The sequence below is a fragment of the Dendrobates tinctorius genome, unplaced genomic scaffold (genome assembly GCF_039654945.1).
Source record: "Dendrobates tinctorius isolate UK_male_01 unplaced genomic scaffold, ASM3965494v1 ptg000046l, whole genome shotgun sequence".
In the NCBI taxonomy this organism is placed as follows: Eukaryota; Metazoa; Chordata; class Amphibia; order Anura; family Dendrobatidae; genus Dendrobates; species Dendrobates tinctorius.
In genome coordinates, this window is record NW_027361714.1 from 65,721,672 (window position 1) to 65,747,687 (window position 26,016).

Here is a 26,016-nt window from a genome sequence, read left to right on the forward strand (position 1 = left end):
TCTCCAAAGGCGACATGACGTCCAATCTCAATTCCAGCCAATTCTGCATTGAAAAAGTCAAACGGTACTCCTTCCCTTCTGAGCTCTGCCGTGCGCCCAAACAGTGGTTTACCCCCACATATGGGGTATCAGCGTACTCAGGACATAGCACACAATAACTGTGGGGGTATGATTTCTCCTGTTACACTTGTAAAAATAAATATTTGGGGGCGAAAATATCATTTTTGTGGAAAAAAAATTATTTTTTATTTTCACGGCTCTACGTTATAAACTTCTGTGAAGCACTTGAAGGATCAAAGTGCTCACCACACATCTAGATAAGTTCCTTAAGGGGTCTAGTTTCCAAAATGGAGTCATTTGTTGAGGTTTTCCACTGTTTAGGAACATTAGGGGCTGTCCGAACGTAACATGGCATCCGATCTCAATTGCAGCCAATTCTGCGTTGAAAAAGTCAAACGGCGCTCCTTCCCTTGCGAGCTCTGCCGTGCACTCAAAAAGTGGTTTATCCCCACATATGGGGTATTGGCATATTTAGGAGAAATTGCACAACAAATTTTGTGTTTATTTTCTCTTTTACCACTTGTGAAAATAAAAAAAATTGGTTCTGAAGTAAATTTTTTGCAAAAAAAAGTTAAATGTTAATTTTTTCCTTCCACATTGCTTTAGTTCCTGTGAAGCACGTAAAGGGTTAATAAACTTCTTGAATGTGGTTTTGAGCACCTTGAGGGGTCTAGTTGTTAGAATGGTGTCACTTTTGTTTATTTTCTGTCATGTACACCCCTCAAAATGACTTTAAATATGATGTGGTCCCTAAAAAATATTGGTTTGTAAATTTTGTTGTAAAAATGAGATATCGCTGGTCAACTTTTAACCCTTATAACTTCCTAACAAAAAAAAATTTTGCTTCCAAAATTGTGCTGATATAAAGTAGACATGTGGGAAATGTTATTTATTAAGAAATTTATGTGACATCTCTCTGATTTAAGGGCAAAATTTGCCATATTTCCATTTTTTTCATAAATAAACACAAGACATATTGAAGAAATTTTACCACTAACATGAAGTACAATATGTCACGAAAAAACAGTCTCAGAATCAGTGGGATCTGTTAAAGCGTTCCAGAGTATAACCTCATAAAGTGACAGTGGTCAGAATTGTAAAAATTGGCCTGGTCATTTAGCTGTAAAATGGCTCTGTCACTAAGGGGTTAAGCATAAAGGAAGTAAATACTATATACATATACAGCAGAACCTTAATGAGTGGTACCACATGACCGCTGAGAACAGGAAGCGCCTGGACAATGGAGTTGCAGCGGCGGAGCGAGAAGGGTGAGTAGGATGGGGAGGCTGTGAGCCATGCGGGACCATGGAAGCCGAGCCATGCAGGACCGGGGGAGTTATGCATACAACAGGGGGAGCCACACATAGTAGGACAGGTCAGGGGAGCCACACATAGCAGGACAGGACAAGGGGGAGCTACACATAGCAGGATAGGATGGGGAGAGCCATACATACCAAGACAAAACGGGGGAGTCACATACCAAGACAGGACGGGGGAAGCCACACATAGCAGGACAGGGATAAGGGGACAATGCATACCCTGCTTATACTCGAGTCAATAAGCTTATCCAGTTTTCCGTGGCCAAATTAGGTGCCTCGTCTTATACTCAGGTCGGCTTATACTCGAGTATATGTGGTAATTTTATTTCTATAGCGCCAACATATTCCGTAGCATTTTACAGGGGACTTGTGCAATATAAAAGACATTACAGCATAATAATAATTACATAAATCAATAGATATCAAGCGAAATGAGGGCCCTGCTCACAAGCTTACAATCTATAAGTAAATAGGGGAGACACGAAACGTGGATGGTAACAATTGCTTTCATTGTTCTGACCAGCCATAATGTAAGAAATTGGGTGTTCATGTAATGCTGCATGAACCTGTTACCAACCAGTATATGTAAAAGTACAGACACAGAGAGCTATTGAATGCATAAAGCATGTGAGAACATGATACGAGGAACCTGGTTATGGAGAAAATTTTGAAAGGGCAACACAGGGATAGTTAAATAAAAAAATGTGTTGAGGCGGTAGGCCTGTCTGAACAAATACATTTTTAGAGCACGCTTAAAACTGTGGGTATTGGGAATTAATCAAATTATCCTGGGTAGTGCATTCCAAAGAATTGGCGTAGCATGTGAGAAGTCTTGGAGGCGGGAGTGTGAGGTTCTGATTATTGGGGATTTTAACCTCAGGTCATTAGCAGAAATGAGGGTATGGATAGGGTGGTAGACTGAGACAAAGGAGGAGATGTAGGGTGGTGCTGAATTGTGGAGTGCTTTGTGAGTGAGAGTGAAAAGTTTAAATTGAATTCTGGAGTGGATGGGTAACCAGTGCAATGACTGGAACTGATTATCAGCACGTCAGGTTCTCTGCCAGGGTTGCAACTTGACTTTTCCTTATTTTCTGAACAGATATACAATCTAATATTTTGTATGATGAAATTTTTGTGTGTAATTTCTGTGCCATTATATCATTATGTGCATTATCTACTTACTGTGACATCACTGTTTGTATCATTCACGTATTACTGTGTGCATTATCCTTTACATCACTGTTTATAATTCCTGTGCTGGAATTTTACTAAATAAATTACGCTTGCACTGTGATATCCTTGTGTGTATTCTCCCTGTACTATGGCAGTATATTACTATGTTCTCAAATTTTGTGCCATTATATCATCATGCACATTATCCCTTTACTGTGAAATCTTTGTGTGATTCCCGCACATGACTGTGAGCATTATTCCAAACATCACTGTTTGCAATTCCTGTGCTGTCATTTCACAAGAATGAACACCTTTTTCCTCTACAGTAATATTTCTATGTGCACAAATTCTGTGTAATTATAGTCATGGTCACGCGTGTGTCTGGACGCAGCGACTACCGCAAGGCGAACCCATGACACACCGCCTCCAGTAGGGCGAATTTAAATAATAAAGCGTGCAGCTGGATACGCCGCCTCCAACTGGCGAATTTAGGTAATACACGTTATATATACAGTAGTCTGGAAACCCCGCCTTCAGTAAGGCGAATTTAAATAATAAAGGGGAACCTGGTAACATTAACAATGGAGGGCCCTGCGATAGGGAAACGGGGAAGTGGAGACTGTTGTGAGTTCATTTTCCCCTTCATTACTGAGGCCCGAGGAACTCCCTCTTCTGGTGAAGAAAGGTAGTGAGCCTGATTATCAAACACCTGAGGCTGATGATGATGACTGGCTGAGTGGAGTTACTGACTGGATATAAGGCTGCCGACGCCCTTCTGCCCTGCGGGTGATTTCTCTGTGGGATCCTTGGAGACCAGTCTGAATTCCTGCTCCTCTAAAGCTAAGTTTGCTGCTCGGCCTTTTTCTTTGGTGCTTTGACTTTGTTTTGCTTTGTTTTTCTGGATTTCTGCCATTCCCTGCTGGGGTGTGCTGAAGTCATTTAGCTCTGTCTTCTGAAAATACCTGAGTGCTGATTTAGTTTTTGAAGCCTAGCTGCTTCAGGGCCTTTTTTCATATCAGCTTGTTGGCTTATGTCTTTGATAGGGTTTTGGCAGATTGCAGACAGCAGCCTTCCTGTCCTTTCCTATCTATGTAGTTTTGGGCCCCGTCTTTGCTCAGTCTATCTTTCTGTCTGTGTTAGTATTTTTATCTTGCTTCACCGTCATTATATGTTGGGGGCTGCCTATTGCTTTGGGGTCTGCTCTGGGGCAGTTTAGATTTCCCCTTTCTTTCTTTAGGCCTATGTAATTCTCTGGCTGTGATCGAGGGGTCTAGGGCATCGTAGGAACCCCCCACGGCTACTGCTAGTTGTGTTGATAGGTTCAGGGGTCTGCAATCTGATAGTTGCCAACTTCTCTGGTTTTCTGGACTTAGCTTGTATTTCTGCTTTTGCCTCCTACGGTGACTCATTCATAACAGGAGACCTCCTGCACTCCCCTGAGCCAGTGTCCCTGCACTCCTAACATTCCCTATGCCGGTTCTGCACCGGGCGACGCACAGGATACCTTTTAACCCTAGCTCGCCCTGCACCTAAACCCTCACTAGGGAATTGGTCTGTGCGGAAACTAATCCCACCACTGCACTAAACACACATGAGGAAAAATGACATTACAGGGGAAACACCACTTAGCTTTGCTCTATTGCGTACGATCCTAGCAACAGAGCCCAACACCTGCGTGCATCTTCTCCTCCACCCGGATCCATCACCATAAACGGATCCATCACCATAGTGCAGCCTTGGAGCAGAGTCCACCACCAGTTGCAGCTGCCCAGTAAACGGAGTCCCAAAGATGAGTCCAGCTTCTGCCAAAAAGTCGAGCATGCTTGAGTCCAACTAATTTGCCAACAAGACCAGCATGCTTGAGTCCAGTTTTCAGCAACCAAGTTCAGCATGTTGAGTGCAACTCTCACCATAGTCACCACTCCACCAAGCCATGCAAGCACTTCCTGCCAACACCATAAACTGCGACTCCACCACGCTATGCCAGCCCTTCTTCCAGACACCATTGTTGAACTCCACCAATCCATGCCAGCACTCCTTGCTGACTCCATAACTGACTCAACCCCTCTGGCTGGGCTGCCCAGGACTCTCATTCAGCTCCTTCATCACCCAGGCTTCCTTCCCAAATGACGAACTCACAATATCACCAACGGTGACCAAACACACCAGACGCTCTTTTATAGAGCCTCACACCTGATTGGTAATTACGTGCACATTAAACCAAAGAACTAAAGTGCGATACCACTCACCACCACCGGGGCAACTTAGAACAAATGACACCACAGTGCAATAATTCTAATGGCCACCGGGGGCAATCACACCACTTTGGCACCTTGCCAAAGGAAAAAAAACTCATTTTGTACATTTAAACTGTCAGATCCACTCTGGATCATGACAATTATAATATCTCTTTACTGTGACAAATAATTCCCACACATGACTGTAAGCATTATGCCAGACATCATTATTTATAATTCCTCTGATGTGTTTTCACTAAATAGATTCCTCTTGTACTATGGCATCATTGTGAGCATTATCCATGTACCCTGGCAACAATGTACACTTTATGCCAGCACTGTAATATTATAGTTTGCATAATTTATATGTTGTTTGTAATAAAATATTAATTTGTTACATTACCTTGTGCATTATATTAATTATTTATTTACACAGGTGGCCTTCAAAATGTACCTTGGGATTACTCCTTCTACAATTGGGGGTAATGACAATGGCAATGGATTCTCTCTCATTTTGGATAAAAATCCACTGATTGACTTTGTTGAAGAGCTTCCCACTGGCAGATCATCTTTGAGCTATTGTAACCTACTTACTGGAGTCCTAAAAGGAGCACTGGAAATGGTATAATTTTTACTTTTACTATTGTTGCTCGTAAATATTTTACATTGCTCTACTCTGTATCACATCTCAAAAATCTTTGGTCAGCATTTGTTTCAGGTTTCTCCATGAGATCACAACCCTATCTTCCAGAATCCAAGTATTTTATGAAATGGAAATGAGTAGTCATGAGCGAACGTGCTCACCGCTGCTCGATACTACAGTAAGAGAGCTCGAACAAGCTCATATCTTGATCAAGTATTGCAGATTCTCGAGCACCGTGCTAGTGTCCTTGCCCCCCATGTTTGGCACCTGTTATAAAGCCAATGAACATGTAGTGTTTGCCCGCCATGCACATCAATGCCATAGCTATGTTGGCTACTGGCATTACTGTGATTGGCCAGCTGCATTGCATCATGGGGTCTTGTATGTTGCCCAGTGACGCGATGCTCAGCACACTGTGTTCAGGAAACAGTTCAGGGAGAGTTGTTATAGGAGGGAGAGTGTAGTTTAAAGCAGGCATATTGTCAGGGTTTAATAATATTGCGTACCGTTGCTGCTTCACCATTAAAACAATAATCCTTGTCAGGGCTAAATATTTTTTTTCCTATTAATACCGGAAAGGCATATATACCCAATTTAAAATGTGTAAGGTGTGCAGTAAGGGACAAGGAAATTGTTACCACGGCTGGTCAGGTGAGGAAAATCTCCAGGAGTGGACCCTCTGGATCGTGGCACCGAGGGGCCCCGGGCGAGCTGCCAGGTGGAGCCAACCCCTATACAGGGATCATTAAGAGCAGGCCCAGGGGTTCGGGTACCATAATAGCCGGTACTGAGAGGGGCGACTCAGAACGGACTGGAGTAGGGGCACAAGACTGTAGAAGGTAGGACCAGAGTAGGATTGCAGGGCCAGTCCACGGATAGCAGGACGAAGCAGTATCTCTGGAGACAGGACCGGAGTAGGACTGCGGGACTGGAGCATAGACAGCAGGATGGAACAGGATCACTGGAGACAGGACCGGAGTAGGACTGTGGGACTGGAGCATAGACAGCAGGACGGAGCAGGAACACTGGAGGCAGGACTGGAGTAGGACTGCGGGACTGAAGCATAGACAGCACGATGGAGCAGGAACACGGGAGGCAGGACTGCAGGAGACAAGAGAGTACACGAGGAAGCAGAGGATAATGTGTGAGCAAACATGATGATCAGGCGCCTCCCTCAAAGGAGGATGGCCTGATAAACCCCTGTCTGGTCTGCCATTAGTCTGACGGTACTTCTGGGTCACGGCATTGCCGAAGCACAAGTGACAGTAGAGAGGTCTTGGCCTACGGCGCATGCGCATTGCATGCAGAGACCCCGTCGGCCGCAGACCTGTTAGAAGGGACTGCAGTGGCTATCGGGCGGCTGCGGCACGGGAGCGGAGGCCGGGTGAGTATACAGTGGCGGCATGATAGTACCCCCTCCCCTAAGCAGCCCTCCCCTGAGATTAGCAAAAAATCTCTTGAGGATACGGGGAGCATTGATATTCTCCTGAAGTTCCCAGGATCTCTCCTCAGGACCAAAGCCCCTCAAGTCAATAAGAAAAAAAGAGTCCTACCTCTAACCTTTTTCATGGCGATAATGTCCTCCACCTCAAAGATATCTGTACCAACCAGAAAACAGGATCAGACACGGAGTGGTGTTATGAATGGGCACCGAGGAGGATAGCAGGCCCAAGCTAGGCCACAGAAAACCAGAGAGGTTGGTAACTAAGCGGATGCAGACCCCTGATCCTGTCCACACAACTAGCAGTAGCCGTGGAGCGTGCCTACGAGGGGCCTAGACGCCTCGGCACAGCCGGAGAGCTAACTAAGCCTAAAGCAAGAAAGGGGAAATCTAAAGTGCCCCGGAGCAGACCCCAAAGGAATAGATAGCCCCCAAGCATATATTGTCGGTGAGACAAGATGAAAACACAAACGCAGGCAGAAAAATAGACTGAGCAAACGATGGGGCCCACACTGACTAGACACGACAGGAAAGGAAAGATAATGTCTGCAATCACGCAAAAAACCCTGCAAAAAGTCCAACATGTCTGATGCACAAAAAACACTGAAGTCGCACGACTTCGCCCCCGCTATATCAGCTCTCTGGTATATTCTGAAAGCAAAGCAAAAAGAGACCAATATAACAGGGGACAAAACAAACTGGCACATGCAGTAACATATGGGCGGTGATTCAGCACAGCCCCAGCCGGAGCTGGCTGATCCGCACGAAGCAGAGATAAACAAAACCAGATCAAATGCAAACAGAATAACAAATGATCCACTTAGCTGAACCATGCAGGGAAGGAGCAGGAGAAATCAGACCTCAGAGGGTACAGGAAGAAAATCACCAGCAGGGATTGAGGGAGTCAGCTGTCTTAAATCCGAATCAGAAACCCCAGATCTCCAATCGTCTTCCTCATTATCAGGTGGCAAGCCTCTGTCAATCAGATCAGCTCCACTACCTCCAGTAACCACCAGAGGGAGTCCAGAAAGAGAACTCGCAACCCCTCTGTCAATCTGACCAGCTCCACTACCTTCAGTAATCACCAGAGGGAAGCCAGAGTGAGAATTCACAACAGAGTGGAAGCGGTTCAGTACCATAGGTTTCAGGAGAGAGACATGGAAGGTGTTCGGGACCCAGAGTGAAGCAGGCAACCTCAATTTTTAGGTGACTTCATTGACACGTCCAAGAATTTCAAACGGACCTATGTAGCGCGGACCCAACTTGTAAGAGGGTAGTTTCAAACGGATAAATTTGGACGAGAGCCAGACTTTGCCCTCGGTACGATACAGTGGGGGATCCAATCTCTTCTTGTCTGCATAATTTTTCATCCGATCAGCGGCCCTCTTGAATGACGTGTTGATCTCTGCCCAGATCTTGGAAAATTCTGAGGACAAGACGTTGGCCGCGGGTACCTCGGAGACAGGGGTTACCAGAAGAAGAAACAGGATGTCTGCCAAACACAATGAAAATGGAGATTTGACTGAGGACTCGCCAGTATGGTTGTTATAGGCAAACTCTGCCCAGGAAACTAGGTCAACCCAGTCGTTCTGGTGGGCACTGGAGAAATGGCGTAGATACCCAGTCAACGTCTGGTTAGTACGCTCCACCTGCCCATTGGACTGTGGATGGTAGGCAGAGGAGAAGTCAAGGGAAACCTTCAAGAACTTACAAAGTGCCCGCCAGAACTTGGAAGTGAACTGAACCCCCGGTCAGACAATAAATTGTGGTAGTCCATGGAGCCTGAAGATCTGATGGATAAAAACTTTGGCCAACTCAGGAGCTGAGGGGAGACCAGACAGAGGGATGAAGCGGCCATCTTGGAGAAACGGTCCACCACCACCAGGATGACTGTACAGCCAGAAGAACGGAGTAGGTCGGTGATGAAATCCATGGCAATGTGTTCGCAAGGAACCGCAGGGACAGGCAACGGGAGCAATAAGTCAGATGGAAGTCGTCACGGCACTTTGTTTTTAGCACAGAAGGGACAAGAGGCCACGAAATCAAGCACATCTTGGCGAAGAGTAGGCCACCAGTAGTGACTCGTGTTAAGGGCAAGCATCTCCTTGGTTCCGGCATGGCCAGCCAATCTGGAAGAGTGTCCCCATAGAAGGACCTTTCGCTTGAGATTTTCAGGCACAAGGGTCTTGCCAGGAGGTGGAGAAAGCCAGTTCACCGGAGCCACCGTGATGATTTTAGTGGGCTCAATAATGTGCGAAGGTTCCTCCACTGTTTCGATTGGCTGGAAGACCCTGGATAGGGCGTCGGCTTTGGTGTTCTTGTTGCCGGGTCGAAATCTGAGCTCAAAGTCAAATCGGGCAAAAAATAAGGACCATCTGGCCTGACGAGGATTGAGTCTCTGGGCAGACTGGAGATAGGTCAAATTCTTGTGGTCAGAGAAGATTACAAAGGGATGGATGGCCCCTTCCAGGAGATGACGCCATTCTTCCAGGGCCAATTTTATGGCCAACAGTTCATGGTCGCCGATTGAGTAGTTACACTCGGATGGAGAGAAGGCCTTTGAAAAGAAGCCACAGGGATGCAGACGACCAAAGGTGGATCTCTGGGACAGTACTGCCCGGCACCTGTTGAAGAAGCGTCCACCTCGAGTACAAAGGGTTGGTTGCTTTCAGGACAGTGCAACACCGGGGCCATGGAGAAAGCCCATTTTAGGGTCTGAAAGGCCACCTCTGCCTCAGTAGTCCAAGAATTGGGAGCTGTCCCCTTTCGGGTGAGAGTGGAAATAGGTTTGGTTATTGTGGAAAAGTGAGAAATGAATTGCAAATCCGAGAAACCGTTGTATTGCTCTTACTCCAAAGGGGCGTCAGAGATAATGTATCCCAGAAACGGCAGGGAGGTTTGTTCAAAGAGACATTTCTCTATCTTAGTGTACAAGCAATTCTCCCGAAGGCGCTGTAACACCAGTCGAACGTTCTTTCTGTGGGATGAGAGATCCGGAGAGAAGACGAGGATGTCATCCAAGTACACGACCACACAGGAGTACAAGAGGTCCCGGGTGATCTCGTTGATGAACGCTTGAAACACTGCAGGAGCATTGCAGAGACCAAAGGGCATGATCAGGTACTCATAATGGCTGTCTTGAGTCCTGAAAGCCGTCTTCCACTCGTCACCTGCGCGGATACGGATCAGATTATAGGCTCCCCTAAGGTATAACTTGGAGAAGACCCGAGCCCCTCTGAGACAGTCAAACAGCTCTGGAATGAGTGGAAGAGGATACCTGCTCTTGATGGTGATGTCAATCAAGCCCCTATAGTCAATGCACGGCCGTAGAGATCCGTCTTTTTTCTTGACAAAGGAAAACCCGGCTCCCGCAGGCGAAGGGGACATCCATATAAAGTCTTTGGTGAGGTTCTCCCGGACGTACTCAGACATGGCTAAGGTCTCTGCGGGAGACAGGGGGTAGATTCTGCCCCTTTGAGGGGTCAAACCAGGGATTAGTTCAATTGGGCAGTCAAAACAAAAGGCCGGTGTGGAAGAAGAACCTCCGCTTCCTTCTTATCAAAGACATCAGCGTAGGAACTGTAGGCTGAAGGAAGGCCCGCAAGGTCAGGAGGTGGCCGAGGAGCGGCTGCAAGATGGACAGGAGTCAGGAAGCGAGCTTGGCACTGGTGGCCCCAGTGGAGTACCTCCCCTGAAGACCAGTGGAGGACAGGCTGATGAGTCCTTAACCAAAAGAGACCGAGTAGAATCGCATGGGAGAGCTTGGGCAAAACGTAAAAGGCTATCCTCTCAATTTTAGGCTTCGACTTGCAACTCCACTTCCTCAGTGACCTAGACGGTCTCCTGTAGCGGTTTGCCATCCACTGCGGCAATCAGGCGAGGATTACATAGGGTAACCATGGGAATTCGGTACTTGTCCAAATCTTCACGCTGGATGAAGTTACCTGCCGAACCCGAATCCATGTAGGCCACCTCGGACCCAGAGGCGTATCTAGGCTTTCTGGCACCCGGGGCAAGAATTCAGTTCGGCGCCCCCCCGCCCAAGTACATATGCGACTTGAACACTTAGCCATGTACCTGCGAGCTGCTCCTCCTAATGCTCTCAATGTTCAGTAAAAAACTGAGAGAAGCAGGAAGAGAAGCTCGTTGTCACAGGACCATACCTATGAAAATCGCATATGAGTGAAGTGTCCATGTGATGACTACGGCAACCTGCAGAGCTGAATCCTGACATTGCAGCTTCTGAATTCTCACAACGAATGCACTGTACACTTTTAGGATTCTCCCTTGCCGATGTACAGTCATGTCAGCACAAGTATGTGATTTATATACTTCTGGCCACATTCCGACTAGACGTGCCCGGCCTCGCTCCGTTCATTTTCATTGAGTGAGGCCACACATGTCTAGTAAGCATGTGACCGCATGTATGTAAATTAGCGGCACAAGAGAATCCTAACAGCGTTCAGTGAGCACTGTGAGAATTCAGAAGTGTGCAGTCACATAGAATGACAGCAGACTCCGTACAAACCTGGACAACCCCGATAATGTCCCTAACAAATAAAAACATGAGAATTAGTCAGTATCACAAATAACATTTACATCCAAGTACCTTATAGATTACGTCGTCTCTGCAGTCAGTCACCTTTTCTTCTAGACCCCATGATGAGTTTTCTCATCCACATCTCGTCTCTGTAGACGTCCATCTTCTCCGGTCTTCTGCAGCAAATCTCCACACGATGCCCTTAAAGATAGAAGTGTCATTATAATGCTCCTAAATAAAAATATCTGCAATATACTGTCTCCTCACACTATTCCCCTCTAGCATCCCACCTGTTCACTATACTGTCTCCTCATATATTTACCCCCTCACTCTCTATACTGTCTGCTCACACATATCCCTGACTCCCCATACTGTGTCCATCCACATACATTAACCCATTCGCTCCCCATACTGTTTGCACCAATCCCCCATACTGTTTCCTCATACATACTCTTTATTTTGTGTCCTCAAATCTCCCCACACATTAAATCCCCCCATCCCCAATCCCCCACACACATTAAGTACCCCATCCCCATTCCAAATCCCCCCCACACATTAAATAACCCCCCATCCCCACTCCAAATCCCCCCACACATTAACCCAATCCCCACTCATTAACCCCCATCAGCACTCCAAATCCCCCCACCCCCACTCCAAATACCCCCACACATTAACCCCAACCCCACTCATTAACGCCCCCATACATTAACCCCCATCCCCATTCATTAACCCCCGCACACATTAACCCAATCCCCACTCATTAACCCCATCACCACTCCAAATCCCCCCACACATTAACCCCCATCCCCACTCATTAACGCCTCCACACATTAACCCCCATCCCCACTCATTAACCCCCACACACATTAACCCCCATCCCCACTCTAAATACCCCCACACATTAACCGCCATCCCCTCTACAAATCCCCCCCATCTCCACTCATTAACTCCCCCTCATCTCCCATCTTCGGTGGTTCTTCAGCTCCACAGAGGAGCACACTTACCACCAGCGTTTGCTTTGGGCGCCGGGGAGTGACGTCAGCAGCGTGATCACATGACCTGATCACGCTGCTGACGTCGCTCTGGCCCGGCAGTCAGAGCTTCAATTGTACTGGCGTCTGTATAGGCGCCAGTACAATTGTTCCCTGGGAGTCGGCACGCGCTCCTTCTCTGCGCCGGCTGTCAGCTTGACAGCGGACACAGAGAACCGCCGACTCCCAGGCCGGGGGGGCGGCAGAACGTAGCCGCCAGGGAGGACACTGCGGACCGCTGCATTAAGCGGCCCGACTGCGCCCCCCTGCTGGCTGCGCCCGGGGCAACTGCCCCGGCTGACCCCCTAGATACGCCCCTGCTCGGACCCATGTCTCTGCCTTGAAACCACAAGACTTGTGAATGAAGATGGCTTTAAGGTGCAATGATACACTGCGCTGCTGTAGGTATAATTCAAGGAACTTTATTGGTGCCTATGCGTTTCCTGAGCTGTCCCAGCTCACTTCATCAAGGCATCCTGAAGCGCTCCTGGAAGCGCAGGTCAATGCGGGTAGCCAGCGAGATAAGGGTGGTCGGGGTATCCCAACCCGTGAGTTCATCCTTTATTCTGCTCGAAAGACCGCACCAGAATGCCCCTACCAATGCCGCATTATTCCAACTAAGCTCAGAGGAGAGAGTGCGAAAGCGGATCGCATACTGCCCGACCGTGAGAGAACTCTGATGAAGGTTAAAAAGAGACTCGGTAAGAGAGGTTAACTGACCCGACTCACCCTGCGAAAAGTATCCAAGAAGACCGGAAGACTCGAGACAATGGGGTCGTCCCGTTGCCAGAGAGGGTTCAGCCAGGACAGGGCCTCTCCCTCCAGATGGGACATAATGAAGGCCACTTTGGCCCAGTCAGAGGGATATTGCTAAGGCAACCATTCAAAATGGAGGCAACACTGATTTAAGAACCCCCTGCAGAGCTTGGGATCGCCACTAAACCGAGGCGGCTTGGCGAGGCGGGGCGTCGGGAGAGCTGTACACACAGGAGGCGGAGTCGGGATCGCGGCAGCAGACTGAAGGACCGACAAACGGCTATCAACGGAGGCCATATAACTCAAAATATGGGGCTTGAGTATCCCGTTGCTGACCCAGCTCCTGTTGAAGACTGGCTAGTTGAGTGGCATTTCCAGGATCAGCCACCTGCAGGGCCGACAAATGGGTGTCCACAGACTTCATGACAGACATGATGCTTCCCTGATTCTCCAGTAAAAAGAGCAACTCCTTTTGGATAGCAGCAGAAGTACCGTCGGGATCCAGGGCCTGATCGTACTGTTACCACAGCTGGTCAGGTGAGGAAAATCTCCAGGAGTGGGCCCTCTGGATCGTGGCACCGAGGGGCCCCAAGCGAGCTGCCAGGTGGACCCGACCCCTATACAGGGATCGTTAGGAGCAGGCTCAGAGGTTCTGGTACCATGACAACCTGTACCGAGAGGGGCAGCTCAGAACGGACTGGAGTAGGGGCATGAGACTGCAGAAGGTAGGACAAGAGTAGGATTGCAGGGCCGGATCACGGATAGCAGAACAAAGCAGGATCTCTGGAGACAAGACTGCAGTAGGACTGCGGGACTGGAACATAGACAGCAGGACAGAGCAGGATCACTGGAGACAGGACCGGAGTAGGACTGCAGGACAGGAGCATAGACAGCAGGACGGAGCAGGAACACTGGAGGCAGGACTGGAGTAGGACTGCAGGACTGGAGCATAGACAGCAGGACGGAGCAGGAACACGGGAGGCAGGACCGCAGGAGATGAGAGTACACGAGGAAGCAGGGGTCCAGTGTGCTAGCAAACACGACGATCAGGCGCCTCCCTCAAAGGAGGACGGCCTGATATGCCGCTGTCTCGTCTGCCATTGGTCCAACAGTGCTTCCGGGTCAGGGCATTGCCGGAGCACAAGTAACAGGAGAGAGGCGCGGTCGCGGCCTACGGTGCATGTGCATTGCATGCAGAGACGCCGTCGGCCGCAAAACTGTCAGAAGGGACCACCGTGTGCGGCGCGGCTGCGGCGCGGGAGCGGAGGCCGGGTGAGTATACAGTGGTGGCATGACAGAAGTTAACGTTTTGCTGATGGCACACGCAAAGGCCGTGGCCTTGGGCCAGGTGAAACTGTGCCTGCTTCAGGAGCACAATAAACACACTCATCAATAGAAACCTAGCTTCCTGTCCCACTTTGCAGGGGAGCACAGAACACCACTCTTGAAGCCAGAATAGTGCGAACAGGTGGTTGGTTGGATGGCATATATTGCTTACAGTATGTTTCCTAGCACCACCCTGTCTTCCACATGCAGGAAAGGCACACCATTTACTTGGAAGGTAAACTTTACGACCGACATGTGGGCAAGTGCTTGCAGCCAGGGACGCTACATTTCCCTGATGGCACACTGAGTGAGCCTAGTGTAGGCCAGGTAGGACCCAGAGATGGTGCACATGCTACCGACACAGAGAATTTGGGGCCCTTGTTCCATTAGATTTTCAGCCACCTCCTACACCAGTTCCTGCACCCCTTCCACCTCCTAATCCTCCATCTCTGAATTATCATACATATCAGTGACAAGCTGGAAACTCTGCATCACTGCCTCGGTGAAGTGGCAACAGGCTCTGCTGAAACTAATTTGCTTAGGTGACAAACAGCACACTGCAACAGAGTTGTTGATTGAAAGGTTTAACAGACCAGACAGATTTGTGGCTTTCGCTGCTGAACCTACAAACACGCATGGTGTTTTGTAATAATCTCCGTAAACTTGTGGCAGCTCTGAAATTTGGCAAGCTTTCACCCGTACCATGCCTGGCCCACAATAGCAAGGCAATTCTTGAATACGAGCTACAACATGCCCGTCGGTATTCCAGTCAGCATCCTCACAGAACAACTTACAAGTGGGCATGGATGTCTGACATCTGTGATGTTCTACAAAACTTTGAGGAATCAACCAAGTTGGTGAGCAGTGATGACGCCACAATCAGAGTAACCAACCTGCTTCCTTGTTTACGGAAACACTTTCTGTTCACAAGTAAAGAAGAAGTTTTGCATCTTCTCAGCATAGATTGGGTGATAATGAGGAGGAGGATGCTGAGGAGGAGGAGGAACAGGAGATGGTTGCCTTCGCTACAGAGGGTACTTCCCACTCCATCTTCATCCTGTCTGTTCAGCGTGGATGGGCTGAAGAGGAGGTGGAGGAGGAGATGGGGAGTTGTCCTCCTGGTGGGGACAGGGAAGTCTTGCCTGTTTGGAGTCAGGCACATATGACTGACTTTATTTCCCGCTGCCTTTGCCATGACCCTCGCATTATACGCAATTTGGCCAACATTGATTACGAGTTGTTAATCCATCTTAACACACTCTACAAAGGGGGCTTGAGAAAGATCTTGAGTAATCGGAACGTCGCCACAGAAGGCAGAATAAAGGAGATGTAAAATCCACCAACCTGTGAAGCGCTGTCTCTATTTTGTTTGTGAAGTTTGAACGTATCCCAAGAGGGACTCCTTGGACCTGACGTGCGCTCCTATTGTGGGTAAAGTTGGCCCTGTGTTGCTATGAGGTGCTGTGGACGTGTTACACTCTACAAAGATAACTTTCCATCTCTCTTTCCTGCCTAGGGCTAGTAAAACAGTGCAATACCAGAAGGCCTTAGGCGAACAATAAGTAAAAAAAATTTCCCATGTGACAAAGCTAGTGACAGAGGTTATAGATCCTTGGGCAGCCAAGGAGGAGAGCTAAGGGAGATACACACCTGGTCCAACAGAGGTAGGGAACACTATCAAAGGTCTGGAACAGTTTTATTAGGCCCTCCCAGTGCCAGGCCCTGATGCGCAGGGTAGTCTGGCAAGGAGGGAAACGTTTTTGAAGTTGGTGAAGAAGTACCAAGCCAACCGTACTAGCATCTCAATGACGCCTTTGTGCCATATAACTATTGTATCCAACCTGAACTGTGCCCCAGTTTTGTCAGTGCCGGTTTTTAGTGCCGCCTGGGGCATAATATCTGATAGATGCATCTGTCTATCAGCTGAAAATGCTTACAGGCTGACTCTTATCAAAATGAACAAGGCCTGGATTGGTCCAGACTTCTCAACCCCACCAGATTACAGCAGCAGAACACAAAGCCAAATCAAATGTAGGGTCATCAGTTGGACCTCACTCAAAATCTTTATGAGTCAACATGTGGCCCTCACTCAATATGATCAAGGTGTGGATTGGCCTAGCCTTCTCAACCCCACCGGACGACAGCAGCAGAACATAAAGCCAATTCAACTGCAGGATTATCATGCAGCCCTCACTCCAAATTTAAACTAGGTCATTATTAGTCACTCTCTTCAAATTTTTAGAGGGTGATTATTTGTCACTCTCTCCAAATTTTTAGAGAGTAATTATGCGTCACTCTCTCCAAATTTTTAGAGGACCATTATTTGTCACGCTTGACACATTTTTAGAGGACCTTTATGCATCACACTTTCAAAATTTTAGGGGGTCATTATGCATCACTATCTCCAAATTTTTAGTGAGCTATTATGTCACTCTCCAAATTATTAGAGGGTCATTATTTGTCACTCTTTCCAAATTTTGAGAGAGTCATTAAGCATCACTCCAAATTTTTAGCGGGTCATTATTCATCACTCTCTCCAAATTTTTAGAGGGTAATTATGCAGCACTCACTCAAAATTTTTAGAGGGTCATCATGCGGCACTCATTCAAAAAAAATTTCTTCCAGGGTGTATTGCAGTCCCTCTTTCTAATTTTTGGCAATTCTTGCATTGTCCACAAAGCCTTTGCAAGTTTCAGAGTCCCTCCTTCAAAAATGAAACAGAATGTGTATGACCATGTCACACACACCACTTGCCCAGATAAGGTAGTAAAACGTTAAAATTACTTTTACCAGTGACTACCAGTGGGTGTAGTTTTATTTCCTCCTCCACTATGTCATCTACTGTAGTCATATGTGACGTGATAGATAAAGCACTAGACAGTTTCAAAGACAAACTGACATAAGTCTCACCAAAATATTAAGGAGTATAAAGCAATAGGTGAAAATATAAAAAATAACTTTTAATCAATCATTTAAAAGTACCAATCGGTGTGTCACCCTGTGAAAATAAAAAAGCAGCATACAGCTGCTTATCAGGCATATAGGTCTATACTTAAAAAAGAAAAGAACGGCCTAGCCTGAATAAGGGATATAGATGGTCACCCAAAGAATTCTCTATATGGGTGTACAAAAAACATCTATGGGTTTAGAACAGTTGAGAACACTTTCCCATGAATGCCATGACCCTTTTGCATATATATATAGAAAAATGCAAATTTTCGGCCAAAAGGTCACAAAGGACCAAAAATTGACAGTCAGGTGAGAATAATAAAAGAGGAACAATCTCACCCCATGGATAGATGGATCAAAGCAGCTGTATGCTGCTTTTTTATTTTCACAGGGTGACGCACCGATTGGTACTTTTAAATGATTGATTAAAAGTTATTTTTTATATTTTCACCTATTGCTTTATACTCATATGTGACGTGAAAATACGGTGAGAGACGGCTCGGCTATTAAGGGTTGGAGGAGGCAGGGTTTTGTCTGTTTTTCTTTTCTCTTTTTAATGATGCCTTAAACAGTTGAAACCAGAAATTTACATACACTATATAAAAAGACTTTTTATGCATGTTTTTCTCAATATCTGACATGAAATCAGAATAAACCTTTCCTGTTTAGGTCAATTAGGATTACCATAATTATTAATATTTGCCAAATGTCAGACTAATGAAAGAGAAAATGTTTTAAGGCATTTTTATTACTTATTGCAAAGTCAAAAGTTTACATATTCTTAGATTACTATGCCTTTAAACAATTTTGGAATCTCCATATGATGATGTCATGTGTTTGGAAGCTTCTGTTTGTAATTTTAATGCACACCTGAAATGCACTGCTTCTTTGTGTAGCATCATAGGAAAGTCTGAAGAAATCGGCCAAGATATCAGGAAGAGAATTGTGGACATGCACAAGTCTGGCTCAACCTTAGGTACAATTTCAAGATACTTGAAGACGCCTCGTTCATCTGTACAATCATTGCAAGTACAAACAAGATGGGAATGTCTAGCCATCATACCGCTCATGAAGGAGATGGTTTCTGTATCCCAGAGGTGAGCATGCTTTGGTCCGACATGTGCATATCAACCCAAGGACAAAAGAAAAAGACCTTGCGAAGATGATGGCGGAAGCTGGTAAGATTTTGTCAATATCCACAGTGAAACGAGTACTGTATCAACATGAGCTGAAAGGCCACTCTGCCAAGAAGAAGCCATTACTTTAAAAGAAACATAAAAAAGCGGGATTAATGTTTGTAAATGCACACAGGAACAAATACCTTACTTTTTGGAGTCAAGCCCTGTGGTCTGATGAAACTAAAATTGAACTTTTTGAGCATATTGACCATCGTTCTCTTTGGAGGAAAAAGGGAGAAGCTTGAAAGCCTAAGAACACCATCTCAACTGTTAAATACAAGTGTGGCAGCATCATATTGTGGGGTTGTTTTGCTGCAGGAGGGACTGGTGCACTTCACAAAATAGATGGCATCATGAGAAAAAAAGATTATGTGGTAATAATGAAGCAACATCCCAAGACATCAGCCAGGAAATTAAAACTTGGGCAGAGATGGGTCTTCCAAATGGACAATGACATGAAGCATATTGCCAAAATGGTAGCAAAGTAAGTGGCTTAAGGATAACAAAGTCAATGTTTTGGAGTGGCCATCACAAAGCCCTGATCTCAATCCTATTGAAAATTTATGGGCAAAGCTGAAAAAGGCAGATGTGAGCAAGGCAATCTGCAAGCCTGGATCAGTTACACCAAATTTGTCAGGAGGAATGGGCCCAAATTCTGACCAACTATTGTGAGAAGCTTGTGGAAGGATGTCCCAAACGTTTCACCCAAGTCATTCAGTTTAAGGGCAATGGTGCCAAATACTAATGGAATGCATGTAAACTTTTGACTTTGCAGTAAGTAATAAAAATGCCTTAAAACATTCTCTCACTCTCATTATTCTGGTATTTGGCAAATATTAATAATTATGGTAATCCTAATTGACCTAAAACGGGAAGGGTTTATTCTGATTTCATGTCAGACATTGATAAAAAGATGCTCATGTGTCTTTTTATATAGTATACAGTATATAAATGTCACGGGGTGGCAGCTGTGCCCGGTGCCTGTGCTCCAGGAACAGTGAAATTGGGGTTGAAAAATAAAGTAAAAATAAAAGAAATTTGAAAGAGAGTACGTAAAGCCAGTTGGAGCGTTCAATTGTAGGATAGCCGGCACTGCAGATGATCAATGGGGGGGGTAGATGGTGATGGCAGTGTGGATGTTTAACCCCCTCCAACCAGGGCTGACCCCCATAGATTGTGATGGAAGTAGATGGCACGGAGTAATAAGGCAGGAGGCAAGGTAAGTCACTTTATCATTTACTGTAGTTCAGATGCAGCTCAGAAGAGAAATTACAACTCTCACCAGGTTTACATTCTGCTCTGCATGATGGGAGTTATCCTTCTCTCTGCTAAGACTCAGTGTAAACTTCCTGCTGTTCTAATCCCTTCAGGGACCAAGGCTTCCTGGAGTTTAAAACTTCCAGTACAGCCACTTACTCACTGTGTTTTCTCCCCTTGGCATCTTGCAGCTTGGATCCTGTGTGAAGCACAAGTTCCTTTTTGCACAGTCCTTCACTGATCCTCGGTTGCTGTACTCTTACTGGAAGAAGACACTCTGCTGTTGGTTGTATGACCCTCACAGTCTCTCAGCTTGCCATCTGGCTCTAAAAGCATAGATGGCCTAGGGGCTGAAGCCCTGATTCTCCTCAGCCTTGTTCCTGGGGAGAGCGCATGTCACTGCTCCCCTGAACAATCTCCATCTTGTCTCACTGTCTTCTTCACAGAACAACAACTCGACTCCTCCCCTCCCTGTTAGGGTATGTCTGCAAAGCTCTAAGCTTCAGACAAGTAAGGGAGTGATCTAAAATTGGGTGTGTTTGTGTGTCCCAGCAGAGAAAGCATAACTCCCATCACTTACAAAACACAAACAGAGTACATATTTGACCATTTTCTGGTGGCAAAGACACAGGGCGCTGCATAAACTTCTGGTTTCAACTGCATATTGGTCATCATACTGGAAAGAATGTTTTCTAATATTTTTTTCCTGTAAAATCCATTTTATCTTCAATTTTGTATGTTTTATTGTGATTCCATAAAATTGGAATAATATTCTGACAACATTGGTCCAGCAGCAACCTGGGAGTCAGAAATACGTCCAGGCGTCTTCCCCATGCTGTTCCCTTTCCATTTGAGGGTTGTTTCACTTCATTTCAGCGATTTTCCTGCTCCCCTACCCCACCTCCCCACCATCCGGATAGGTCTTTCGGAACATTGCTTGAGCTTCCCATAGATTTCCATTATACTTGTTATTCAAGTTGAGTCCGTCCAAGTGTCCGACCTGCTTGATTTGAGTATTGAGTACTCAATCATTTTAGTGTTTGATCATCACTAGTCATGAGCTGTAAACCAAGGTTTATTATTCGCACCAGTGCATACTGTACTGGTTTAGTCCTCAGCATAATTTTTTTAGTGTAAAGAAGTTCTATCATCTTCTTTCTTCTTCATAAGAACATCGCTATTATGCCACTCGGGATTTTGCTTACTTATTAAGAGATGCAGTCCTTAAAATTGACAGTTCAGATCCGAGGCTTGGTCGCACCACTGGTCCAAACTGTGTCCTCCCCAATATGGATAGCAGAAGCAGCTTTGCCTTTGTAGCATCAGAGGAGTACAGGGAGGCTTAAGCTGGCTGGATCCAGCAATACGGCCAACTTCAGAGCAATGCTTGCAGGAAAGTAAAGAGCGTGCAAGTGTGCCCTTCATAGACAGGAAACCTGAGCAATGAGCAGTACATTATAGAATTAATTTTTTTTTGAGAACGGAGAGGATTTCAAATAAGGGTTACATTTCTATGTTAGTAGTTTTACTATTAAAAATTATGCTTTAATACTATGAGACAACTTCTTTAATTAGGTCTAAACTGGTGTGGTCTGCTGTGAGAGACCCACTTTTTGACTTTGTAGGTACAGATGTAGCGAGTCTTAACATGACAAGCGTAATGCGTTATCCTGTCACATTAAGGTGATATGGCACAGCAACATCAAAAAGAAAATGTGTTGCTCACAGACCGCATTTTCAAACATTTGCATCATATGTAATGTCTCATTCCACCACCTGATGGCAACTGAAACAATGTTACAATTTAGCTTTGTTTGAGGCTACGTTCACACGTAGCGGAACTCTCACGGAAATTACCGCGAGAATTCCGAATTCCATTCCGCGAGAAAATCGCATTTTAAATTCCCGCGATATTCCTGCGGAAAAACTAGCATTTTGCAAGCGTTATTAGCTTGCAGAATTGCTAGCTTTTTCCAAGTGATCTGTAGCATCGCTTGGAGAACTGATTGACTGATTGACAGGTTGGTCACACTCGTCAAACATAGTGTTTGACGAGTGTGACCAACTTTTTACTATTGAGGCTGCCTATGCAGCATCAATAGTAAAAGATAGGATGTAAAAAATAAAAAAAAATTGTTATGCTTACCTTCCGGCGTCCTGCACATCCTTCCTGCCTCTCTCCACGCTCCTGGTCCCAGTAATCTTTTGCGAGAATTACCGTGATGATGTCCATTCTTGAGGGATCGTGACGTCTCGTGGTCATTTGCGATGACGTCGTGCGAATGACCGTGAGACTTCGCGATCCCGCGAGAACGGACGTCATCGCTTGCAAAGGATTACTGGGACCGGGAGTGTGGAGAGAGGCGGGAAGGCTGCGCGGGACATCGGAAGGTGAGAATAACAATATGTTTTATTTTAAATTCTATTTTTTACAGGGATATGGTACCCAAAGCCCGGAGGACAGTCTCCTCTCCTCCGGACCGTGGGTACCATCTGCAAATGTTCTGCTTACTTTTCACATGGTGTGCACAGCCACATGCGGAAAGTAAGCAGAACAATGCATTCCTGTGGGTGCGGGATCGCCGCGATTCCGCTAAATTAATGAGCATGCTGCGTTTTTTACTGCCAAGCAATTCCACCACGGTAAAAACCGCAGCATTAGCACAACATTGCTTAATCCCATAGGAATGCATAGGATGCTTATTTTTCGCGGCAAAATCGCGTAGTTAAAACCGCCGCGAAAAAGCAAAAAAAACACCATGTGTGAACATAGCCTTATCCTTCCCACATGTACAATACAAAATAATATTGTGGTACCGTGTTGGCCAGAAAAATAGATGTAAATACTTATGTCCCCCCAAAAATTGAGAAAAGTATTCAAGGAGTGATACCTTTATTGGCTAACCAGAGAAATTATATTTGCAAGCTTTCAAGGCTCAGAAGGCCCCTTCATCAGGAAATATACTGAGAAGAGATGGCAACATTTATATAGGAATTATACAAGGACATGAGAGATGCTTGAAAGATAGGCCAAGGAAATCAAATTAAGTTTTATGTATACGTTTAGATGAGGTCGAAGTGTTCTGTTAGAGATCTGAAGATCTTCTTGTAGAGGTGTGAACTGGAAGTGTTCTGTCAGACATCAGGAGTCCTTCTTGTGGAGGTGTGAACTGTGTCCATCTCTCATGTCCTTGTATAATTCCTATATAAATGTTGCCATCTCTTCTCAGTAAATGCCTGATGAAGGGGCCTTCTGAGCCTTGAAAGCTTGCAAATATAATTTCTCTGGTTAGCCAATAAAGGCATCACTCCATGAATACTTTTCTCAATTTTTGGGGGGACATAAGTATTTACATCTATCCTTCCCACATATAATAGTTACCAAGTAGATAGCATACCGGGCTCATATTGTGCAGCCTGGTTCTGATTCATGTCTCCTGTGGTTTGGAAATCATGAACATTATGACAGGTTCACTTTAAATCATTGTTTCATTTACAGGAAGTGTGAGATGTAGACAATTCTTTCCTTATCATGATGATTCCCTGAAAATAAGATGATCATAGTGTGTCCCACAGCTGGGAACTAATAATCAGCTGTGATTTGTAAAGTCTAGTGTTGAAATTCAGTACAGCAACACTACAGGAGAAATCAAGCATTACATCCATTCTGGTTGCTAATAAAACTATCATCCTAATAAGTGATAAAGTTCCTTAACATTGTGTATATAATGGGGTTCCATAACCTCTTTAAACCCCAAGGGTGGTTTGCATGTTAATGACCAAGCCCATCATTACAATTCGGTCCACTGTTCCTTTGTGTGGTAATAACTCTGGAACGCTTCAACAGATCCCACTGATTCTGACATTGTTTTTTGAGACATACTTGTACTTCATGATAGTGGTAAAATTTCTTTGATATAATTTGCGTTTATTTGTGGAAAAAAATGGAAATTTGGTGAAAATTTGGAAAATTTAGCTATGCTCAAACTTTGAATTCTTACACGTTTAAATCAGAGAGATGTGTCACACAAAATAGTTAATAAATAACATTTCCCAGATGTGTACTTTACATCAGCCCAATTTTTGAAACAATTTTTTTTTTGTTAGGAAGTTACAGGGGTTAAAAGTTGACCAGCGGTTTCTCATTTTCCAACATTTACAAAACCATTTTTTTAGGGACCACCTCACATTTGAAGCGACATGGAGGGGTTTATATGACAGAAAGAAAGTACCCAAAAGTGACACCATTCTAAAAACTGAATCCCTTAAGGTGCTCAAAATCACATTCAAGAAGTTTGTTAACCCCTCAGATGCTTTACAGGAATTTTTGGAATGTGAAAAAAAATGAACATTTAACTCTTTTTCCTTAAAAATTTACTTTAGACCCTATTTTTTTATTTTCACAAGGGTAACAGGAAAAATGGACCACAAAATTTGTTGTGCAGTTTCTTCTGAGCATGCCCAAATGTGGGAGAAAACAACTGCTTGGCCGTACGGCAGGGCTAGGAAGGGAAGGAGCGCCACTTGACATTTTGAATGCAAAATTTGCTGGAACAATTAGCGGATGCCATATTGCATTTGGAGAGCCCCTGATGTGCCTAAACAGTGAAACTCCCCCACAAGTGACCCCAATTTGAAAGCTATAACCCTCAGGGAATGTATTTAGATGTGTGGTGAGCACCTTGAACCCCCAGGTGCTTTGCAGAAGTTTATAAAGTTGAGCCATGAAAATAAAAAAAAACAAAAAACAAATTTCCCTCGCAAAAATGTTATTTTAGCCCCATTTTTTTAATTTTTACAAGGGTAACAGAAGAAATTGCACCATATAATTTGTTGTGCAATTTCTCTGGAGTACGTTGATACCCCATATGTGAAGGAATACTACTTTTAAGCTCTACTTCCTGTGCCGAAATGTGAGGAGTAGTTCAAATTAGATTACCTTATGTGAGGATACTACTGCATATTCAGTAAATTGTCAAAGGAAAAGTCAGTGTGATCTCACATGCTATCCCTAGCAGTAGTGCAGCAGCTGCTGCAGCACTGACACACGTAGGAGACCCTCTTGATAACCGGGTCCAATTGTGCTGAGTAGTAAGCTATAGGTCTGATGACAGAGAGTCCTGGAGGGGTGCATCATTTGGGAAGCAAACCTTATCCTAGGCCAGCAATAGGATACTAAGCCCAAAAAGGTACATAGCTGTTGGTGTGTCCTGAGTAAGGAGAGATTTTGTTACCTGGGTAAGGAAAGATTTCTCTCGCCAGTCAAATGCCTTCAGTAATACAGTGGCCTAAAAACGTCACCTTCTGTTTAAAGTAGTGTAATTTGTCACATGATGCTTTGCAACCATTTTCTGCTAAGGAACACAATAACAAAACTGTGGTTTCCTTACAAGACGCCTGGTCCAGACAGCAAAGTAAAAGGTCATCCACGTACTGTAATAGGAGTACCTGTGGATGAGACAGTTGCCACTGCTCCAGGATTCCTGCCATTTCTGTAAAATAACTGGTAGGTGAATTTATTCCTCCTTGTAGGAGGATCATCCAACAGTACTGTTTCCCTTCTTGTGTCACTGGCAGATACAGACAGAAGGAGCCCCCTGTGCAAGAACACTATGTTTGCAGTCCAATAGCTCATCATAATGCACATTTTCACCTGCTTTGGAGGTGGAAATTGGCTACCTTACCTGTGAGGTCCCTGAGCCACTGCTCAGGTTGCACCCATGTATGCCCCTGTATGCATTACATATGTATTATCTCATAAATGCATGTATGTATGTCTTCTTGTGCACTATATACCATCTGTTTTACAAACTTTTATGTACTAGTCAAACCCTCTTTAAAAAATCCTGCATATCCCCCTGGTAGTTTTGGATAGTAAAGACAACATTTAAGAAGAAAGTGTTAAAAGTGTTGTCTGATCAAAATCTACAAATCTACAGTGACTCTATGTGACTGCAGACTTGTGAATCCTCACTTTGTGCGCACTGAATGTTACGGATGACTGTCACATGGCCGCAAGTATGCAATATGAAGGCTCCCAGCCACAATCGGACTAGATGAGTGAGGTCTAGCTCATTGCAAGTGTATTGAGCGAGGGCGGAAGCAG

General features: G+C 45.3%; 1 protein-coding gene across 1 annotated transcript in view; it reads left to right on the plus strand.

The window, feature by feature from the left end:
• Nucleotides 1–26,016, plus strand: part of TRAPPC3L (trafficking protein particle complex subunit 3L) — a 168,763-nt gene that overhangs the window by 137,324 nt on the left and 5,423 nt on the right. Inside the window, exon 5 of the mRNA XM_073575971.1 lies at nt 5,226–5,411. Within this exon, the coding sequence (XP_073432072.1) occupies nt 5,226–5,411 (186 nt within the window). The remainder of the gene's footprint in view (nt 1–5,225; nt 5,412–26,016) is intronic.